This window comes from Colobus angolensis, unplaced genomic scaffold (genome assembly GCF_000951035.1).
Source record: "Colobus angolensis palliatus isolate OR3802 unplaced genomic scaffold, Cang.pa_1.0 Scaffold44, whole genome shotgun sequence".
Lineage (NCBI taxonomy): Eukaryota > Metazoa > Chordata > Mammalia > Primates > Cercopithecidae > Colobus > Colobus angolensis.
This window is the reverse complement of record NW_012117821.1, coordinates 430,258-447,924: the sequence shown is the minus strand read 5'-3', so window position 1 is coordinate 447,924 and position 17,667 is coordinate 430,258. Positions and strand designations below refer to the sequence as shown.

General features: G+C 53.2%; 1 protein-coding gene across 1 annotated transcript in view; it reads left to right on the top strand.

Annotated features, from left to right (window-relative positions):
- The window catches only part of EHMT1 (euchromatic histone-lysine N-methyltransferase 1), a 170,994-nt gene extending 157,585 nt beyond the window's left edge, over window positions 1-13,409 (top strand). The window contains exons 26-27 of the mRNA XM_011957223.1: window positions 11,636-11,811; window positions 12,063-13,409. Of these exons, the coding sequence (XP_011812613.1) occupies window positions 11,636-11,811; window positions 12,063-12,243 (357 nt within the window). The 3' untranslated portion in view covers window positions 12,244-13,409. The remainder of the gene's footprint in view (window positions 1-11,635; window positions 11,812-12,062) is intronic.
- The last annotated feature ends 4,258 nt before the right edge of the window (window positions 13,410-17,667 follow it).

The following is a 17,667-nucleotide window of genomic DNA, read 5'->3' as shown; positions in this document are numbered from 1 at the left end:
CTTGCTGTGGAATGACTTGCCTTCTGTGGGCTGGTAACACATATTCTCACAAAGGCTCTGTTGTCACTTGTGTGCGCCACAGATGTCGCCTTCCCTCTGTGGCTTTTTCACTTCCTCATGATGTCTTGGAGTGAACAGAAGTTCTTGTTTTTATTCTAGTTCAATTTATCAGTCTTTTTCTAACTACTGGGTTTTTGTAATGTCCTAGTGATATTTTTTGAAAACTTGAATATTTCCCAGAAACGGTCCTGTGTGCTTTCACGTGGGTTCCGTGTGTAGGTTGACAGGCGTTCTGTGTGTGGTGTAAGATCAGCGTCGAGGTTTATTTTTTCCCATCTTGTACCTGACTGACTCAGCACCATTTGTGGAGAAGACTGTCTTTTCCCGTCAGCAGTGGCTCCTGTCATAGCTCAGTGTCCTCGCCCTGTCAGTCTGCTGACTGTTCTTGGCCTGGGCTGTGTGACCTTAATTACTTTAATTACTGTGATTTACATCTTCTCACCTTAGAGGTTTTTTTTGTTTTGTTTTGTTTGAGACGGAGTCTTGCTCTGTCGCCCGGGCTGGAGTGCAGTGGCCGGATCTCAGCTCACTGCAAGCTCCGCCTCCCGGGTTTACGCCATTCTCCTGCCTCAGCCTCCCGAGTAGCTGGGACTACAGGCGCCTGCCACCTCGCCCGGCTAGTTTTTTGTATTTTTTAGTAGAGACGGGATTTCACCGTGTTAGCCAGGATGGTCTCGATCTCCTGACCTCGTGATCCGCCCGTCTCGGCCTCCCAAAGTGCTGGGATTACAGGCTTGAGCCACCGCGCCCGGCAACAGTATTGTTTTTAAATTTCATTTTCCAATCGTTTGTTGGAAATAAACAATGTGGAAATACTTGATTTTCTTGTACATTGACCTTGTTAAATGTATTTGTAAATTCTAGTAACTTTTTGGACTATTCGGCTTGTCTGCACATGTGGTCATGTCATGTGTAAGTAAAGACAGTTTTTCTTCTTGCGTTCTGACCTGTGCAGCTTTGTTTCCTGGAAGGCTGGGCATAATGCTTGTTCTCTTCCTGGCACTGGAGGAAGCGGTGTCCTTACCCTGTCTGATGTTAGCTTCAGGCCGTGTATAAATGCTCCCTGGGTTGTCAGAATTCATTTCCTTGACTGTGGGATGAGGCCTCTGCTTCCTTGCTGGCTAGCAGCCGGGGGTGCTCTGAGCTCCTAGAGGCAGCTCTCTTCTTGAAGGCCAGCAGGAGACTGTCGGGGCTTTGCCTCGCTGCCGCCTTCCCACATCCTGTGGGCCAGAAGTAAGTCACGCTCAAGGGGTTGGGTGGATACAAGAGAGACTCTTGGGGCTGCCTTAGAATTCTACACGTGTGTGGGCCAACTCCCTCTCCTCACGGGCACCTGCCTTCCCCACTCCAAGCCACGTTCATGCTGACTTGCTTCCTGCAGTCCTGCCTTTTCCAGAATATCATGTAAGTGGACTCACACCCCGTGTGGCCGCTGTCATTTCCTGGCTGGGTCACGTGTGAGTGACCTTCAGCTGTATGAGAAACTGCTCAGAGGTGCCGCCGCCAAGTCATTGCCTGTTTGTGTCCTGTGGATTTGGCTGGGCGATCCATCTTGGATGGGAGGGTAAGTGCAGCACCAGCTGACCCATCACAGTCAGAGGCAGGAGTCCTTATCATCTCAGAAACCCTGATGCTTTTGTATTTGAAGGAGGCATATTTTTCCACAGTTGTTGCTTGATATATAGAAATAGAGTAGGTTTCTAAAATTAACTCTTTAACCTGAGGCCTAAAGCCACCTGTTAAGTGTAATGATACGTGTGGGTCCGTTGTTTTCTGTGCGTGTGCCCATGTCATCACCACGCAGGCTGCCCCCGGTCCCCATGGCTTCACTTCTCATTCTTGTCGTCTACACCAGCGGGGCCGCCCAGTGTCAGGGAGGAGGCGTGGAGCCTTTCAGGACTGTTTCCTGTGATGCTCGTGTGCAGGTGTTGGGATGCCTTTATCAGAAGAACAAAGTTTTCTTTTCTGTCCTGAAGAATTTCATGAATTGATGTTGAATTTTGTTGAACATTTTAAAAAATCTATTGAAATAATCCTATGATTTTTCTCCTTGTTCTGTTAATGTGAATAGCTGATTTATATGCTGTTGTTACTGGAAATTTAATGTATGTGTATTTTAACCATGTGGCATCAAGTGCTGTGTTGTGTGGTCGGTCCGGGTCTTGCGGTGGGGGGGCGTGTTCCTGTTTCTGTGCTGTCTCCTTGCTGCCATATCTCCTGCCCTGGTCTCTCCCTCTAGCATCTGGCATCTCTGTAGGTCTGTTTCCAGCATCTGTTTTGCTGCTTGTTGTCCTCCTTCTTTCCCTGTCTCCTCATGTTTCTGGTTAGTTTTGTTTGGGTGCCAGACACTATATTTTCAAACCTGCTTGAAGAAAATGCATTGGGTCACCCCAGTCCACTTACAGGCACCAAGAGGCCTCAGCTGAGCTGCAGGCCGTGGCCTCTGTCACTGCAGCTGACTTTTGCTCCCAGGTGGCCCTGGTTCCTGGGGCCTGTCTCAAGTCCGTTGAGGCTGCTGTAACAGAACACCACAGACTGCACAGCCTGCCCAACAGACACTGGTTTCTCACAGTGCTGGAGGCCGGAAGTCCAAGGTCAAGGCACCTACCGGTTTGGTTCTGGGGAGGACCCGGCCACCTGGCTCATGGAGGAACCGCGCCTTCTCACTGTGTGAGAGCCAGTGAGACCCAGACAGGTGGTGGAGCCGCAGCTCAGAGGAGATGGGAGAGCTTTGCTGGGGGTTCACAACCACCTCCTAATGGCAGCGTTGTGCACACAGGCCTGTCTCCCTGCTGATGTGGCTGTGGCCTTCACTGGCCAAGTTCCTCCTGCTCCCCTAGGGCCGCACCTCCCAAGCCGTCTGTGTGGAAGGGCCATTTCCATATTCCCAGTCCACTGTGGGCCAGTCCTTCTGTAAAATAAGGACTGCAACTTCCTAGGCTGCTTTTAAGTGGTCATATTCAACAGGCACGATACTGCTCCATCAGATGCTGCTGGAGGCTCTCGATTCCTTGACTCGCTTGTGGTGTTGGCCAGGGGGGTCCCTGCCTCCTCCCCCACGTCTGTGCTCTGCCTTCACACCTATTCCCTGGTGTGGACTTTCTGTGCTTCCTTCTGTCTGGAGCCACGCCCGCCCTCACCTCCTCAGGGACATCCTGTCAGCACTCTCCACGCTCTCTCATGCCCCAGAGCTGCCACACCCGACTGATTCCTTGCCTTCCAGTCTGTCTGCAACTAGATGCAGCCAGGCCTCGTCTCCCATGAGTGTCCCTAAGTCCAGGGCAGACTCTGGTCCCCACCCACCTGAGGCAGCAGCGTCTAGCCCTGCTCCTCCTGGCACCCTCTCACTTCTCAGCCATGGACACACAGGCCCAGGGACGGTAATCCTCCTGGCATCCTCTCACTTCTCAGCCCTAGACATACAGGCCCAGGGACAGTAATCCTCCTGGTGGCATCCTCTCACTTCTCAGCCGTAGACATACAGGCCCAGGTATGGTTGTTCATTTTGGGGATGTAGAGAGCATGAACACAATAAAGCCTCCCAGGTGTCTGCTGCAGCTCTGACCCACCCCCAGATCCCAGATCCCAGATCCCTGTCCACCTGAGTGCCAAAATCTGTGGGTACCAGGAAACTTTCTGATTCTGCCTTCAAAATATTTCCTGGACCATTGCAGTGGGCACCCGCCCCTGGGTCAGCCCCGGCCCTGCTGTTGCCATCTGTTCTCAGCCTGGGGCTACAGTGACCCCAAGCCCTCTGCTGTTGGCTCAAACCTCGCACACCCTGTTCCCCACTGACTGCCCCTCCACTGCTCTCACAACTGCTCGCACCCCCTCACGCTGTTCTGGAGCCTATTGGACATGCCCTCTGGGATCCTGCCCATCCGCCCTTAGGCCTTTGTTGAAATCTCTCATCAGTGAGGCACCCCAGGGAGGCCTCTCCATGGTATGCTTGCCTGAAACCTAGGTGGAAGGTTTCTTGATCAGAGAAACCTTGGAAGTAAAGCCCTCAGCAGTGTGTGTTCCTATGAGGATTCTGGGATCTGAAGCCTCTGAACCGTAGGAACGGCTGGGAGAGTCCGTGCTCCTGTGCCAAGGGGGCTCCTTGTGCCATCCGACAGGTTGGTTGGCCCGGCTGCCATTGTGGGAGGGACGTGGACAAAAGGCACACAGTGGGAGGCCATGGGCAGGGTTGATGGCCCATGGGGGCAGCCCCTTTGTTTCTTTGGGCTGCAACCTGTGCCGTGACCATCCACAGGCCCCATGGGGGTGCGGGTGGGCATCAGGGAAGTCCAGGTGACAAGAGGCATCAGCAGGAGTCAGAGGGGAGTGCCCAGGAGGAGCCCCTCTGCACTCTTCAGGGTGCATGGAACCCACACCCTGTCCCCAAAGAAGCCCTGGACATGCCCTGGGGTGGGGGGAGCAGCACATGCCAGGCTGCCACATGTGTGCGTGGCCTCAGGGAGCCTGGGCTGGGTCATCAGGCATGACCATTACCAAGGCCACACCCTGACTCTAGGGCCCCCGGTCTGGGCAGTTAGGCCAAGCAGAGCACAGGGTCTCGAGACCTCATGACCTCTAGGGTCACGTGGAGGCTCCTGGGGGTCAGACTGAGAAAGGGGCTCATCCTGAGAAGCCACAAAGTGTGCTCCTGCGGGGGTGTGGGTGGGGGAGGTACCACATCTCCCGGGCAGCCACAGGTCCCACACTCAGGGCCCGAGTGATGCTTGGTGCAGAGCCAGAAGGTTCTCAGGGTGGGAGGAGGGTTATTTTTAACTCTCTGAACTAGAGCATCTCTAAGGCCGGTGGCTCTGGACAGAGAAACCACAAAAATGAGAAGGCCAGGAACAGCGAGGCCCCAGCCCTGGGGCCTCACGTCTGCAATGAGGCCTTAGTGGCTCTGAGCAGTGCCAGTTCAGGGCCTTGGAGAGCTGCCGCCTCTGTGCCTCCCTCCTGCTTGCTGCGTGGTGGCTTGTGGAGCCTGCTAGGTGTCCTGGGAAGAGCCCAGATGGGCCTGGCCCTCCCAGATGGCCTCTTTTGCCTCTGGCAAAGTGTATGAGCACCTGTAGTGAGGTCCACTCCAAGCAGCAGGCCCGGGCGTCTGTACAGAGCCGACTGTGATGTTGTCTCCACTTAGCAGGGTGGGGCATCCAGGCACCTTGGGGAGGCCCCTGCCCTGGTCTCACAGACGTTGCCACTCGAGCTCCTGCCCTGCGCCCACTCCCACCACCTGCCTGCCACCTGAACCTCCTCACCTGCGGCAGCACCTTCTCCACACAGGTTCTTCTCTGATGCTTCCTCCCTGATTTTAAAGATATTCAGGTCTCTTATTTAGTTAAAAAATAGAAAAATACTTTACCTCTCTGCCACTTCCTTCACAGATTCCTTTTTCTTGCCTTTGCAATTCCTTTTTGACTACACATTGTGAAAATTTTCAAGCATACCAGAAAGCAGAGAGAATCAGGAGAGTGGAGGCTCTTATTCCCCCACCTGGACTTGATGGTTGTTAGTATCTTGCTTTATTTGTTTCGTCCTTTTTTGCTGATATAATGTAAAGTTAGTTACACATGTGACATTTTACCCCCAGTGACGTGTCAGAGTGTGCCTGTGAGTAGTGCTGCCTGACGAGATTGCGCGTCACGTGATGTTCATCTACAGACTTTCCTAGTTTCCCTGGTGTCTTTCCCTGGTTCGCCCCTCTGGAATCAGGCGGGGCTGTTTCTTGTATGATACTTGGCACATCCCAGAAGGTTCTTCCTACCAGCAGCCCACACGGTGACCTGCAGAGGAGACTGGCCGACAGCCTGATGAATCCCGTGGTCCATATTTCTGTGTGCCCCCCGTGGTGTCACCTCACTTGTTCTCTTATCCTGTGTTTGCGGCTAGCTGGGAGGAAGGGCTGAGGTTTGGCGACACACTGGGGCTGCTGTGTCCTGCAGGGAGCTTTTGTGGCCACCTCAACTGCCCACCCCGAGCATCCATGCCTTCCCTGTTTATTAACAGACATTCTTCTGTTTTAATAAGTAAACCTTAAACCTGGGCTTTGTGGTTACTCCTCAGAGAAAGGTAAGATCAATGCTTTATTCTTACTATTTAGTTAACAAGTTTCAGAGTGAGGAAGTGGCATAAAAATTACTGGCAGCAAAGAAATTTTGGTCTTTTTTTTCTTTTCTCTGTTTTGAGTGTTAATGTGGGCTTATGGATTTTAACTTTATTATTTTTTTTTTACATTCTTACATGTAAAAAACACATTTTTTACATGTGTGTTTTGACCAATTATAGCCATTCTTATTTAATGGTCAAACTGCCCCATCTTTGGCCATGGGGAGCCCATGCAGGCGAGCCTATCTCCTTTGGTGACACTACTCTTTGGTACCATGTGACACCCAGGCCTCCCTTATGTTCCTGGCTCCACACTTGAAATCAGTCATTTCTTCAGGATGTCCTTGTACTTTTGGAAGAGAAAGATTTTTGGAAACTGAAACGAGACTCTGGGGCGCCCACTGCCGTCAGGGTGCCATGGGTTCTCAACTCACTTTTTGGAGGACAGAGCTATGAAGTAAACAGATTTTTAAAAATGTGTTCATGTTAATATTTCCAATTCATATTTAATGGTATAGAGTTTTTAGCCAACTTCTTTGATTTTATATTTGTATCTCTTACAATAAAAATTTTGGTTTCTAAAATGTTTAGTTTCAAAATAGTACTCCAGATATTACTTTTTTTTTTTTTTTTTTTTAGATGGAGTCTCGCTCTGTTGCCCAGGCTGGAGTGCAGTGGCTTGGGCCGGGGTAGAGACGGGGTTTCACTGTGTCAGCCAGAATGGTCTCGATCTCCTGACCTCATGATCCACCCGCCTCAGCCTCCCAAAGTGCTGGGATTACAGGCGTGAGCCACTGAGCCCAGCCAATTTGCCTGTTTTTTAATTGGCTGCTTGCCTTCTTGAGTTGTAGGAGCTCTTTCCATCCTCTGAGTCTGTCTGATATACATATAAATATGTGTGTGATGTGAATATTTTCTTGGTCTGTGCCTTGCCTCCTCACTTTCTTAACAGTATCTTTCAGGAAGCAGAATTTTAAAATTCTCTTACTTCCCATATCCTAAGAATTCCATGTCTATCCCAGGATTGTGGAGATTTTCTCCTTTTTTTTAGAAGTCTTATATAAAAATGTAAGTTAAGGCCGGACACACTGGCACGCTCCTGTAATCCCAGCACTTCGGGAGGCTGAGATGGAGTCTGAAGCTGCAGTGAGCCGTGATCGAGTCACTGCACTCCAGCCTGGCCTGTCTCTCAGAAACGTGGGTTTGAAGTAAGGATTGAGGGTCACTTGTGTCCGTGGACAGTTAATCCAGCACCACTAGTTGTGCTTACCCCAGCTGACGCAGATCTACGTCTGGACCATGTTTCTTCCTTTGATCTATTTGCTGATCCTCACACCAATGCCACATTCTCTTGATCGATAGTAAAACTGGGAGCCAGGCAGTGTTAGGTCCTGATACTCCTCATACTTGGTTCTTTTCAGCCTGTTGCGCTCCTCCGTGTCCTTTGCATTTCCATAGACAGTTGAGAGCCCGGGCGTCAGTACAGGCCAAGGCTGCTGGAATTTTTGCTGAGACTGCACTCAATCTGCTGGCCATTAGCGCATTGAGCCTTCTGACTCTGTGTCTGCAGGTGGCCCAGCTCTCTTTCAGTTAGATCTTGAGTTTCTCTTTGTAGCTTTTAGTATGTAGGTCTTACACTGTTTTGTTAAATGTATTCCTAAGCACGCCCTACTTTTCATATGTTATAAACAGTATTTTTTTTTTTTTTTTTTTGAGACAAAGTCTCGCACTTTCACCCAGGCTGGAGTGCAGTGGCGCTATCTCGGCTCACTGCAAGCTCCGCCTCCCAGGTTCACGCCATTCTCCTGCCTCAGCCTCCCGAGTATCACAGACACCTGCCACCACGCCCAGCTAATTTTTTGTGTTTTTAGTAGAGACGGGGTTTCACTGTGTTAGCCAGGATTGTCTCGATCTCCTGACCTCGTGATCCACCCGCCTCGGCCTCCCAAAGTGCAGGGATTACAGGCGTGAGCCACGGCTCCCAGCCAAGATTATTACTGATAACAGTAAGCACCAGTACAACTGCGGGATGGCATCTGCGTTTCTTTGCAGCGTCTCGCTCCTTAGAGCATGTTCCATGGAAGATGGACCCAGTCCTGTGCTTCGCAGCACCGGAAATGTTGCTTGTGTGATTGTGTCACCAACTTGATAGGCAGTTACATTAATTTTAGTTCATTTTAAATGTTACGATTTAATTTTTTGTTATTTGATTGTGTAAAATGTTTGCGTGCTTGGGAAATTCACACCCAGAAAAGCCTTGCTTCTCTCCATGTTCTCTGTATTCTGTTTCTTGCTGTCTTACTCCATTCGGACTTTGATAGCAAAACACTGTAAACCGTGAGGCTTACAAATAACAGGAATGTGTTTCTCACTGCTCTGGAGGCTGGAAGTCCCAAGATGAAGGTGCTGGTAGATCTGGTGTCTGGGGAGGGCCAGTGCCTTCTCACTGTGTCCTCACGTGGTGGAGGGGGTGCAGCAGCTGTCTGGAGTCCCTTTTATGAGGGCACAATTCCCTCCACTCCCATGACTTAATCGCCTTCCCAAAGCCTCACTGTAACCTAGGGGTCTCAGCCTGTGAGTCTGGTGGGGGGACACACACATTCCAACCATAGCACCTGCAGCAACCATCAGCAGAAATCGAGAAAAAATACTCAAGTAAGTTTCTTATTCCTTCTCTTTCCTTAACACAAACAGTGGTAGAGTGTAGATACTGCACTAGCCCTTACCTTTCTTCCGACAGGATTTGGAAAGAGTCATCATCTTGTCCGTATGTGGAAATCTTTCTCCTCCTTTTTTGGGACATTCAGGTTGATTCCAGCCCTTGCTATTTATCTCAGATAATGTTGTGTACAAGTCAGTTTGTTTGACTTTACCTGTCAGGCAAATCTGAGATTCTGTTCATCCACCCAGTGATGGCTTCAGCAGACAGTTAATTTCGATTTAGAATTTCCGTTGGATTCTTTTTCTGTTTCTCTGCTGAGACTTCTCATTTCTCTGAGATTTTCATGCCATGAAATCTTGCTTTTTGTTCTTCATTGAGGATAGCCTTAGGAGCTGCCTTGAAAATACGTGTCTGTTGGTGCAGCATTTGGTTCATCTCAAGGCTGGGCTCAGTTGAGTGTTCTCTTTCAGACGTGTTCATTTCCTCAGTGTTTCTAGTGTCAGGTCACTTCAGTTGTCCTGTTAACGTGTTTCTCTCTGTTAACCAGGACTCTGGTTTCTCTCCTGCGTGGGTCTTGTTTCCCCAGTGCAATTGGCTGGGCCCCTTCCACAGGCCCCGCCTCTCTCGTGGTCCCTGTGCCTTCTCTCCAGTCCTAGGATTGGCTGGGCTCCCTCCTCAGGCCGCGCCTCCCACGTGGCCCCTGCGCCTCGCTCCAGGCCTAGGATTGCCTGGGCTCCCTCTGGCCCCGCCTCCCACGTGCCCCTTCGCTTCGCTCCAGGCCTAGGATTGGCTGGGCTCCCTCCTCAGACCCCGCCTCCCATGTGGCCTCTGCGCCTCGCTCCCGTCCTAGGATTGGCTGGACCCCCTCTGTAGGCCCCGCCTCCCACTCGGCCTTTGCGCCTCCCTCCAGTCCTAGGATTGGCTGGGATCCTTCTGCAGGCCCTGCCTTCCCTCCAGTGCTAGGATTGGCTGGGCTCCCTCAGGCCCCGCCTCCCATGTGGCCTCTGCACCTTGCTCCAGTCCTAGGATTGACTGGGCTGTCTCCGCAGTTCCCGCCTCCCACGTGGCCTGTCTGCCTTACTCCAGTCGTGCATCTTTGCTGGGGTTGCTGTCTTTATGGGGTCCTGGTTGGGCAGAGATTTGTGTACACAGACTTTGAAACCCCACCCGCCGCCGAAGCACCTGCAGGTTCTTCCCCATGGGGCAGTGCTGTGTGCTCTGCCAGACGGGCCACGCCCGGTGAAAGCCTGGGCAGAGCTGGGCCTGGCCCCTCCAGCCGGGAGCCCCTCAGTCTCCATCTTGCTACTGTCCAGGACTTTCATGTGTGCGTGTTACTAGTTTCAGAGGTGCTTTTTGCACGGGGAGGGGTCGCCTATAGATTCCTAGTCCACCAGACCCTGAAGCAGAGGCCAAAGTCCACGCCACGTGAGCCACTCTGAGCTCTGTTTCTTTGGGGTAAACCGGGAGGCGGCTTCCCGTGTCTTTGTCTTTGGGGGCTATGGCTGGTCCCGTACCGCGGCCGTGCTCGCCTGGTTTACCGTCTTGTCACTGCCCGCGCCATGAAGGTTGTTGGAGATCTGCCCTCGTCCACGCTTTCACTGGCTTGCTGGTTTGGGTTTTAACCTCTTGATCTCTGAGAGTCTCTGGTTCTCTGGTTAGTACTCATTTTGGGGCAGGTTGTGGACCAGGTGTCTCTGCCTGCAGGCTCCTCCCTCTCGGAACTTGGTCCTGGAAAGCCCCAGGTGCCTCCTTCCCCGTCTGCCTGGCTGTCGTCTGTGGTGTTGCCTCTTCCCGTCGCTGGGTAACGAACCACGCCACCCACCCGCAGCTCGCCATGGCGCCCACCCACTCGGCCCAGTGTGCGCAGCAGGGGTTGAGCGTGCCGGGTCTTGGGCTGCACAGGCGGGGTGCTGCTGAGCCCAGGTCCCTGTGGTCGCATGGGCAGCGTCCAGGTTCCTTGCTAGCTGCTGTCAGGACCACCCACCTTCCTCCCATGCAGCCCCTCCATCCAGGCGCCAGCAGCTCCACGCCCTGGGTCTCCAGAGAGAGCCGCTTTTAAAAGGGTTGCGTGGTTGGGTCAGGCCCACCCACCTCATCCCCCTCTCTACAGTCAATTCAGAAAACATCATCGCAGGCCAGTGCCAGGGGCCAGGGCCATGCGGCCACCTGGAATCTTGGGCTTCTCTCCAAGGCACCAGGGTCAGGAGGACGCCTCAGTCTCTTCAAGAGGCCTCGTGTTCCACAACCACACCAGCTCCCGGAAGGGCTGCAGCAGAAGTCGTTTTCTGTGGGCAGCCTCCGCCTGAAGGTCCTCCCTGGTGCCATTCGCCACTGAGTCTCCCCAGACCCTCCGGGGACTGTTCCGCCTGCTCGTCACCAAGGCAGTGCGTCCCGGACGCCAGCTCCATCCCTCCCGACCCCCTCAGCCCCTGCCACTGCCTCATGGGGCTCTTGCAGCCCCGGCCTCCTTTATCCTGTTGGTGCCAGACAGCCCCATGGGTACTGGGTGGGACGGCGCTGTCCGTATTCCGTCGCTGGAAGCCCCATGGGGACGCTGTCAAGGGAACGGCCTGCACCACGCGCACCGCAGCACCGCAGACGACGGCCCAGCAGGGAGGGCAGGGTGCGGGGTGGGCGGCCAAACAGCGAGAAGGCCAGCGGAGGTTCCGCACCGCCGCCGGGGATCACTGGAGAAGGCCCCTCCTGCGTGGCGGGTTTGCGCCCAACCCCAGGCTCTGGGGCCGCCGTACCCGGCGAGGCCGGCTTGCGGGGCCTTGCTCGCTGCAGCGCGTGCCGGCTTCTCTCGCCCTGCAGGACGGGGAGGTTTACTGCATCGACGCGCGGTTCTACGGAAACGTCAGCCGGTTCATCAACCACCACTGCGAGCCCAACCTGGTGCCCGTGCGCGTGTTCATGGCCCACCAGGACCTGAGGTTCCCCCGGATCGCCTTCTTCAGCACCCGCCTGATCGAGGCCGGCGAACAGCTCGGGTACGCACCGTCGCAGCCCCTGGCCATGTCCGCTGGCAGCGGGACGGTTTTAGGAACGGGGCTTGCGTTGCTTTCCTGGGCTTGTCTCGGATTTATCCTCAGGGTTTTCCTGTAGTTCTAAAAACTACAACCTGGGATGCGGCACGGCAGGTCGGGGCGAGGAAGCTCTGGCCTTGCCTGCATTTATCTGGCTTGTGGGAGGTGCCGGTGGGATTCGACTTGGAGCGTTGGTTCTGTCCCCCCCCCCCCAGGTTTGACTACGGAGAGCGCTTCTGGGACATCAAAGGCAAGCTCTTCAGCTGCCGCTGCGGCTCCCCCAAGTGCCGGCACTCGAGCGCGGCCCTGGCCCAACGTCAGGCCAGCGCGGCCCAGGAGGCCCAGGAGGACGGCCTGCCCGACACCAGCTCCGCGGCTGCCGCCGACCCGCTATGAGATGCCGCCGGCCAGCGGGGCGCTCGGGAGCCAGGGTCCGCCGCGTCGCCGTTTAGAGGAGGAGGAGGAGAGATTCCGCACGTGTCCTCCTTGGGGGCTGCGCCGCCGGCTTCCTGGAGGGGTCGGAGGTGAGGCTGCAGCCCCTGCGGGCGGATGCGGACGCCTCCCAGCCACCTTCCCAGACCTGCGGCGTCGCCGCGGGCCCAGTGCCCAGGCTGGAGCGCACACTTTGGCCCGCGCCCCAAAGACGCTGGGAGTCCGCACTGGCATCACCTTCTGAGTTTCTGATGCTGATTTGTCGTTGCGAAGTTTCTCGTTTCTTCCTCTGACCTCCGAGGTCCCCGCTGCACCACGGGGTTGCTTTGTTCTCCTGCCCGGCCCAGACTGTTCTGTGTGGCGCCGCCGAGGCCACCGTTAGCGCGAGCTGCTCCGTTCGCCCTGCCCGCGCCCTGCGTGGCTGGTGCCGGGTCCCAGGGGCTGCACGGAGGACACTGTCTGCTGCCAGTCTCGGAGAGTCAGGAGACCGACCCCGCCACTAACTTTGGAGAAAATGTGGGTTTGCTTTTTAAAGGAATCCTATATCTAGTCCTATATATCAAACCTCTAACTGACATTTCTTTTCGAGGAAGTGGTTTGGTGGGTGCAGCCCCCGCCGGTTCCGTTGACGCTGGCACCTTCTGTTGATTTTTTAAGCCACATGCTATGATGAATAAACTGATTTATTTTCTACCATTACTGAACATTAGGACAAACAAAAAATAAAAAACAAAACACAGACAACGGTGCTGATTCTGGTGTGGTTTCTACTCACCACGTGAAATAAACTATCAACTGTATAAAGAGAACAAAGTGATTTTAGAATAAAATGCAGGAAAAACTTTTTTAAAAATGTTAGTCTTGTAGTGTGAATAAATTTGCCATCACCTTTTGTGTGGTGGCCTGGCAGGTCATATACTTTTTTTTGGCATATACCTTTTTAAATACTGTAATTAGTGCAGTAACAGTGGGGTTTTTTTTGTGCAACTCTTCTAAACATTCATAATGCAGTCATGTTTATTTTTTTCTGTTAAAATGTTTTTGACAGTTTTAAGAGCAGTCTTTTGGCTCTGACCATTTCTTGTTCTGTTTTCAATGAAATCAATAAAAAAAAAAAGAAGTACTTTAAATGGGGTTTTTATTATGACACCATATTTCAGCTGGTCTCTGCAGAACTTGTGGGTCCCCCCTGGACCCGGCCCAGCTCTCTGTCCCCTGTCCAAGGAAGTACAGCTTCCTTTTCACCCCAGATTTGTCCCTGAAGAGGGAACATTCCAGGCAGAGGTTAGGGAAGCCTGTGCATTCCTGCATGTGTTGAATGAGTCTGTGTGTGTGAATACATGTGCAAGTGTGGGCACACTGGTATGTTTTGTGTCTGCATGTCTGCATCTAGTGCCAGGTGCCCAGGTCTGGGCATCGTTCTGGAAGCCGACAGGGCTCGTCAGGTGAGTCTCACAGCCAGAGGCAGAGCTGCATGTGAACAGTGAGGCCGCAGAAGGCAGAGCCAGAGCCCATCCTACTTCCTGCCAGCCACGACCCCCACCTGTCTGTGGGGACCCCTAGACCCAAAGCCTCCAGCCTGCTGTGTTCTCCATGCTGACTGGCCTCACTCACCACAGGAGGGTTTTTAGTGTAACCTCAGTAACATGCTCAGACACTCTGTGGTTTAATACACAGAATTCACTCAGGCATTTTAGATGCTTATCTAGCCCGGTAACAACTGCCCTGCACTTTGTGAATAGATGGCCCAAGCAGGGTGCGTGGTGGTCCAGCCTGAGGTACAAGTGCCTGTCGCCAGACATTGCGCAACTGCATGAAGGACTGGGCTGGCGGACCCAGGATGGGTGTGGCCCGCCTTGACCGCTCTGCACAGGGCCACAGGGGAGGCCACGTTCCTCTAGGAACCCAGACAGCCTATGGCCTTTCACCTCCGCATCTGAGGAGGGGCTGTGTGGGGTGGGCTGCGTTCTTGCCAAGCCTGGGCTCAGGAGCGTGGAGGAGCCGGAGGTCACCTCATCTCAGAGGCCGTGGCAGGAGGTGACTGAGGGGCCACTGGAGCCTGAACCTAAGGCTCTGCTGGCTCCACCAGCCCTGCATGGGGAGCAGCCGGTACAGCCCCTTCCCCTGGGACAGCCGGTAGCTGGCAGATGACTGACTAATTTTTGTGGCTTGAGTGTTTACCTGTTCTGCTCCGTGCCCTGGGTCAGGTGCTATATGTACAAACAGGTGTTGCTTGAATCAAGCCAATAGCAAACTTTTTGGGTGTCACGAAGGCCTGCCAGGGTGGCCCGACAACTAGGCTCTGTCACAGAAAGTTCCAGCCATTTAAAATGAGCACCCAACACAGAGACCACCTCACACGGTCCTGGGCAGCTCTGCAGTGACCGCCTTGTCCCTAAACCAGACTCTGGGCTGGGCTTAGGAGGAAGAGACCTTGCAGGCCCTTTGCACTGTGGGGCAGCATCTGCACGTGCTCCGGGGAGTGTAGGCCCACTGGGAAGGGGGCTGAGGGGACCTGTGGCAGGTGCGGAGAACAGGTGAGTCTCACAGGGACCGGGTAGGCCAGGGCAGGGCGGGAGGCCTCCCCCTCCCCCTCCCCCTCCCTCTTTCTCCTCTTCCGATAAATAAAAATGGAAAACCCGTGCAGGCTGGCCCTCTGGTCCTGCAGCAGCCAGAACCCCTCACCTGGGCAAAGCTCGTAGCATGTTCTTAACCCACTTGGGCAGAGAGTGGCCTGCGTCCTTGTCCTCACCCAGGCTGTAGTCTGTGAGAAAAAACAGGCTTATGTGGCTGGAGCGGAGGCCCCTCTGAGCTCAATGGGTGGGGGTCGGGCTGCCGAGGCGCCACAGTGAGTGGACTTGGGTGTGACACTGGAGCCCAAGGGGCCCCAGCCGGGTAGGCCAAGGAGATGGCAGTGGTGCCAACACACAGTGGGTCCTTGTGCCTGCTGGCTCCTGGCACACTCCCCCCCCCCCCACGCATTCTTGAGGGACCCAGGGCTCCTTTTTTAGCTCTTCCCCCCACCCAGGGTGACTCAGGGCAATGTAGTTCCCTGAGGGCAGGGAACAGGGCTCAGCCACTGGCCAGCCTCCGTTGGTCCTTGGAGTGCGAGCTGGGGCCTTCTTGGGTCAGGGTGTTCTGAGGGGGCTGAGTAGGGCCCCGGGGTCCCCAGCTGTGCACACCTCCTCGGGGTCTTCGGAGGCCGCGTGGACGGAGGCCCTCCCCACGGAGGGGCAGCCGCGCAAACACGGATGGGGCGTGAGCACAGGCCACCCAGTTACACTGGAGGTTGCACTTGTTTCTGTGAAAGTCACACCTGTTTATTACCAAAAACTCAACGCACAAGACCTGGAAGAGGAATGTGAAATGCTCCAGAAATCCCCCTTCTCACCCCCGCCTGACACGGGAGACAGCTGCAGCCTGCCGTGTTCACTCGGGCCGAGTGCGTCTCCTGTCAGGCAAGGGAGAGCCTCCTGGGCTTTGGCCGGAGCATCGGACGTACTGCGTGTCTGGACCAGGTGAACCCTTTGTGACGTATGTATGATGTTTCTTTTGCGAAGCGCAATGACGCTGGGAAGGAGAATCCCGTACCTCATCTTTATCCGTTTGTGCAATTGCCTTCTTAGGGAAGGGGTCAGAGGGCACGTATTGTCCCTTTTGGGATTGCTTACCAAAACGTCACCCAGAAGACACCAGCCAGTTTTGCCTTCACTGATGTACGTCTCCCCCAGCCCTCCCTGAGGCCCCCGCTTCGCACTTCCTGCTTTTCTCATTGTCGAGAGGGTGACTCTCACTGCAGTGTTGCTCTGCAGTTGATTGTTGATAAAATTGAGCATCTCTTCTTATATTTATCACAGCCTAGCCTTTCCTCCTATGTGAATTGCCTTTGTGCAAAAATTCTGTTGTGCTATATTTTTCTTACTGATATTTGTGGGCTCTTTATATATTGTAGTTTTATACCTATACCGAATTTAAATTTGTTATGTGGCAGAAATCTGGTGACTTCTGATTGTGTAATACGTTTAGAAAGACCTTCTGCACCCCCAAATTATAAAAAATATGCTCCAGTGCTTGTCCTAGTTCTTTGTCTTTAGGTTTAGCTCTTGAATCCAGGTGGAATTTATTTGGCGTATGGTATGAAATAACAGTATACATTTTAGGCTTTTTGTTGAGGCATAATTGGCATTTGGCAAAATGCATGGATTGAATGCAGCTCAGTGCGTTCTGACAAATGCCTTTGCCATGGGATCCACCCCTTATCAGGACAGAGGCTGTTTACATCCCCCAGCCAACGTTCTCTCTTCCTCCCCTCTCTGGCCCTGCCCACAAGGCACATCACCCATCTGATTTCTTTCACTGTAAGTTAGTTTTGCCTCTTCTAGGACTTTCTATAACAGGAACCATGCAGTGGGTTACTTTTTTTGGCCTCTCTTCTGCTCAGCGGCTTTTGCATTAATCCGTTCTCCTCTGTGTGTTTGCTTGGGTTATCTCCAGTTTGGGGCTATTGTCGATAAAGCAGCTATCGCCTTTCTTGTACAGGTCTTGTGTGCATGTTTTTGTTGGTCAAAGGTGAATTCCTAGAAAGGAGCTTGCTGACTTCTGTGAGGAGTCACCCTTGTCTCTGCAGCTGGCAGCATCATCTGTCCACGCCACTCATACGTGGGAGTTCTCATTGCTTCATGTTTTCATGAATCCTAAGTGTTTCCAGTCCAATTTGACCAGGTCCAATTTATCCCTTTCTTCTTTTTCTTTTCTCTTTTTTTTTTTTTTTTTTTTTTTGAGATGGAGTTTTTCTCTTGTTGCCCAGACTGGAGTACAATGGTGCCATCTCGGCTCACTGCAACCTCTGCCTCCGGGGTTCAAGCGATTCTCCTGCCTCAGCCTCCCGAGTAGCTGGGATTACAGGCACCCGCCACCACGCCCGGCTAATTTTGTATTTTCGGTACAGACGGGGTTTCTCCATGTTGGTCAGGCTGGTCTTGAAATCCCAGCCTCAGGCAATTTGTCCACCTCGGCCACCCAAAGTGCTGGGATTACAGGCATGAGCCACCGCGCCTGGCCCTGCTTTTTCGATTAGTACTTTCTCTGCCCTAAGGTATCTTTACTATAATGCTTTAGAGAGAAAAACAGGAAAATATCTTCTCAAATTTAGGAATATATTATCCTATTTCCCTCTAAAACATTACAGTTTTGGATTTTACATTTAGGTGCATGATTCATCTTAAATTCATTTTTGAGAATGGAGTGAGGTCAAGGGAGGTTTTTTCCTGGGGAAACCCACTTGCTCCGGCCTCATTTGTTGATTTTTTCTTTCTTTCTTTCTTTTCCTTCCTTCCTTCCTTCCTTCCTTCCTTCCTTCCTTCCTTCCTTCCTTCCTTCCTTCTTCCT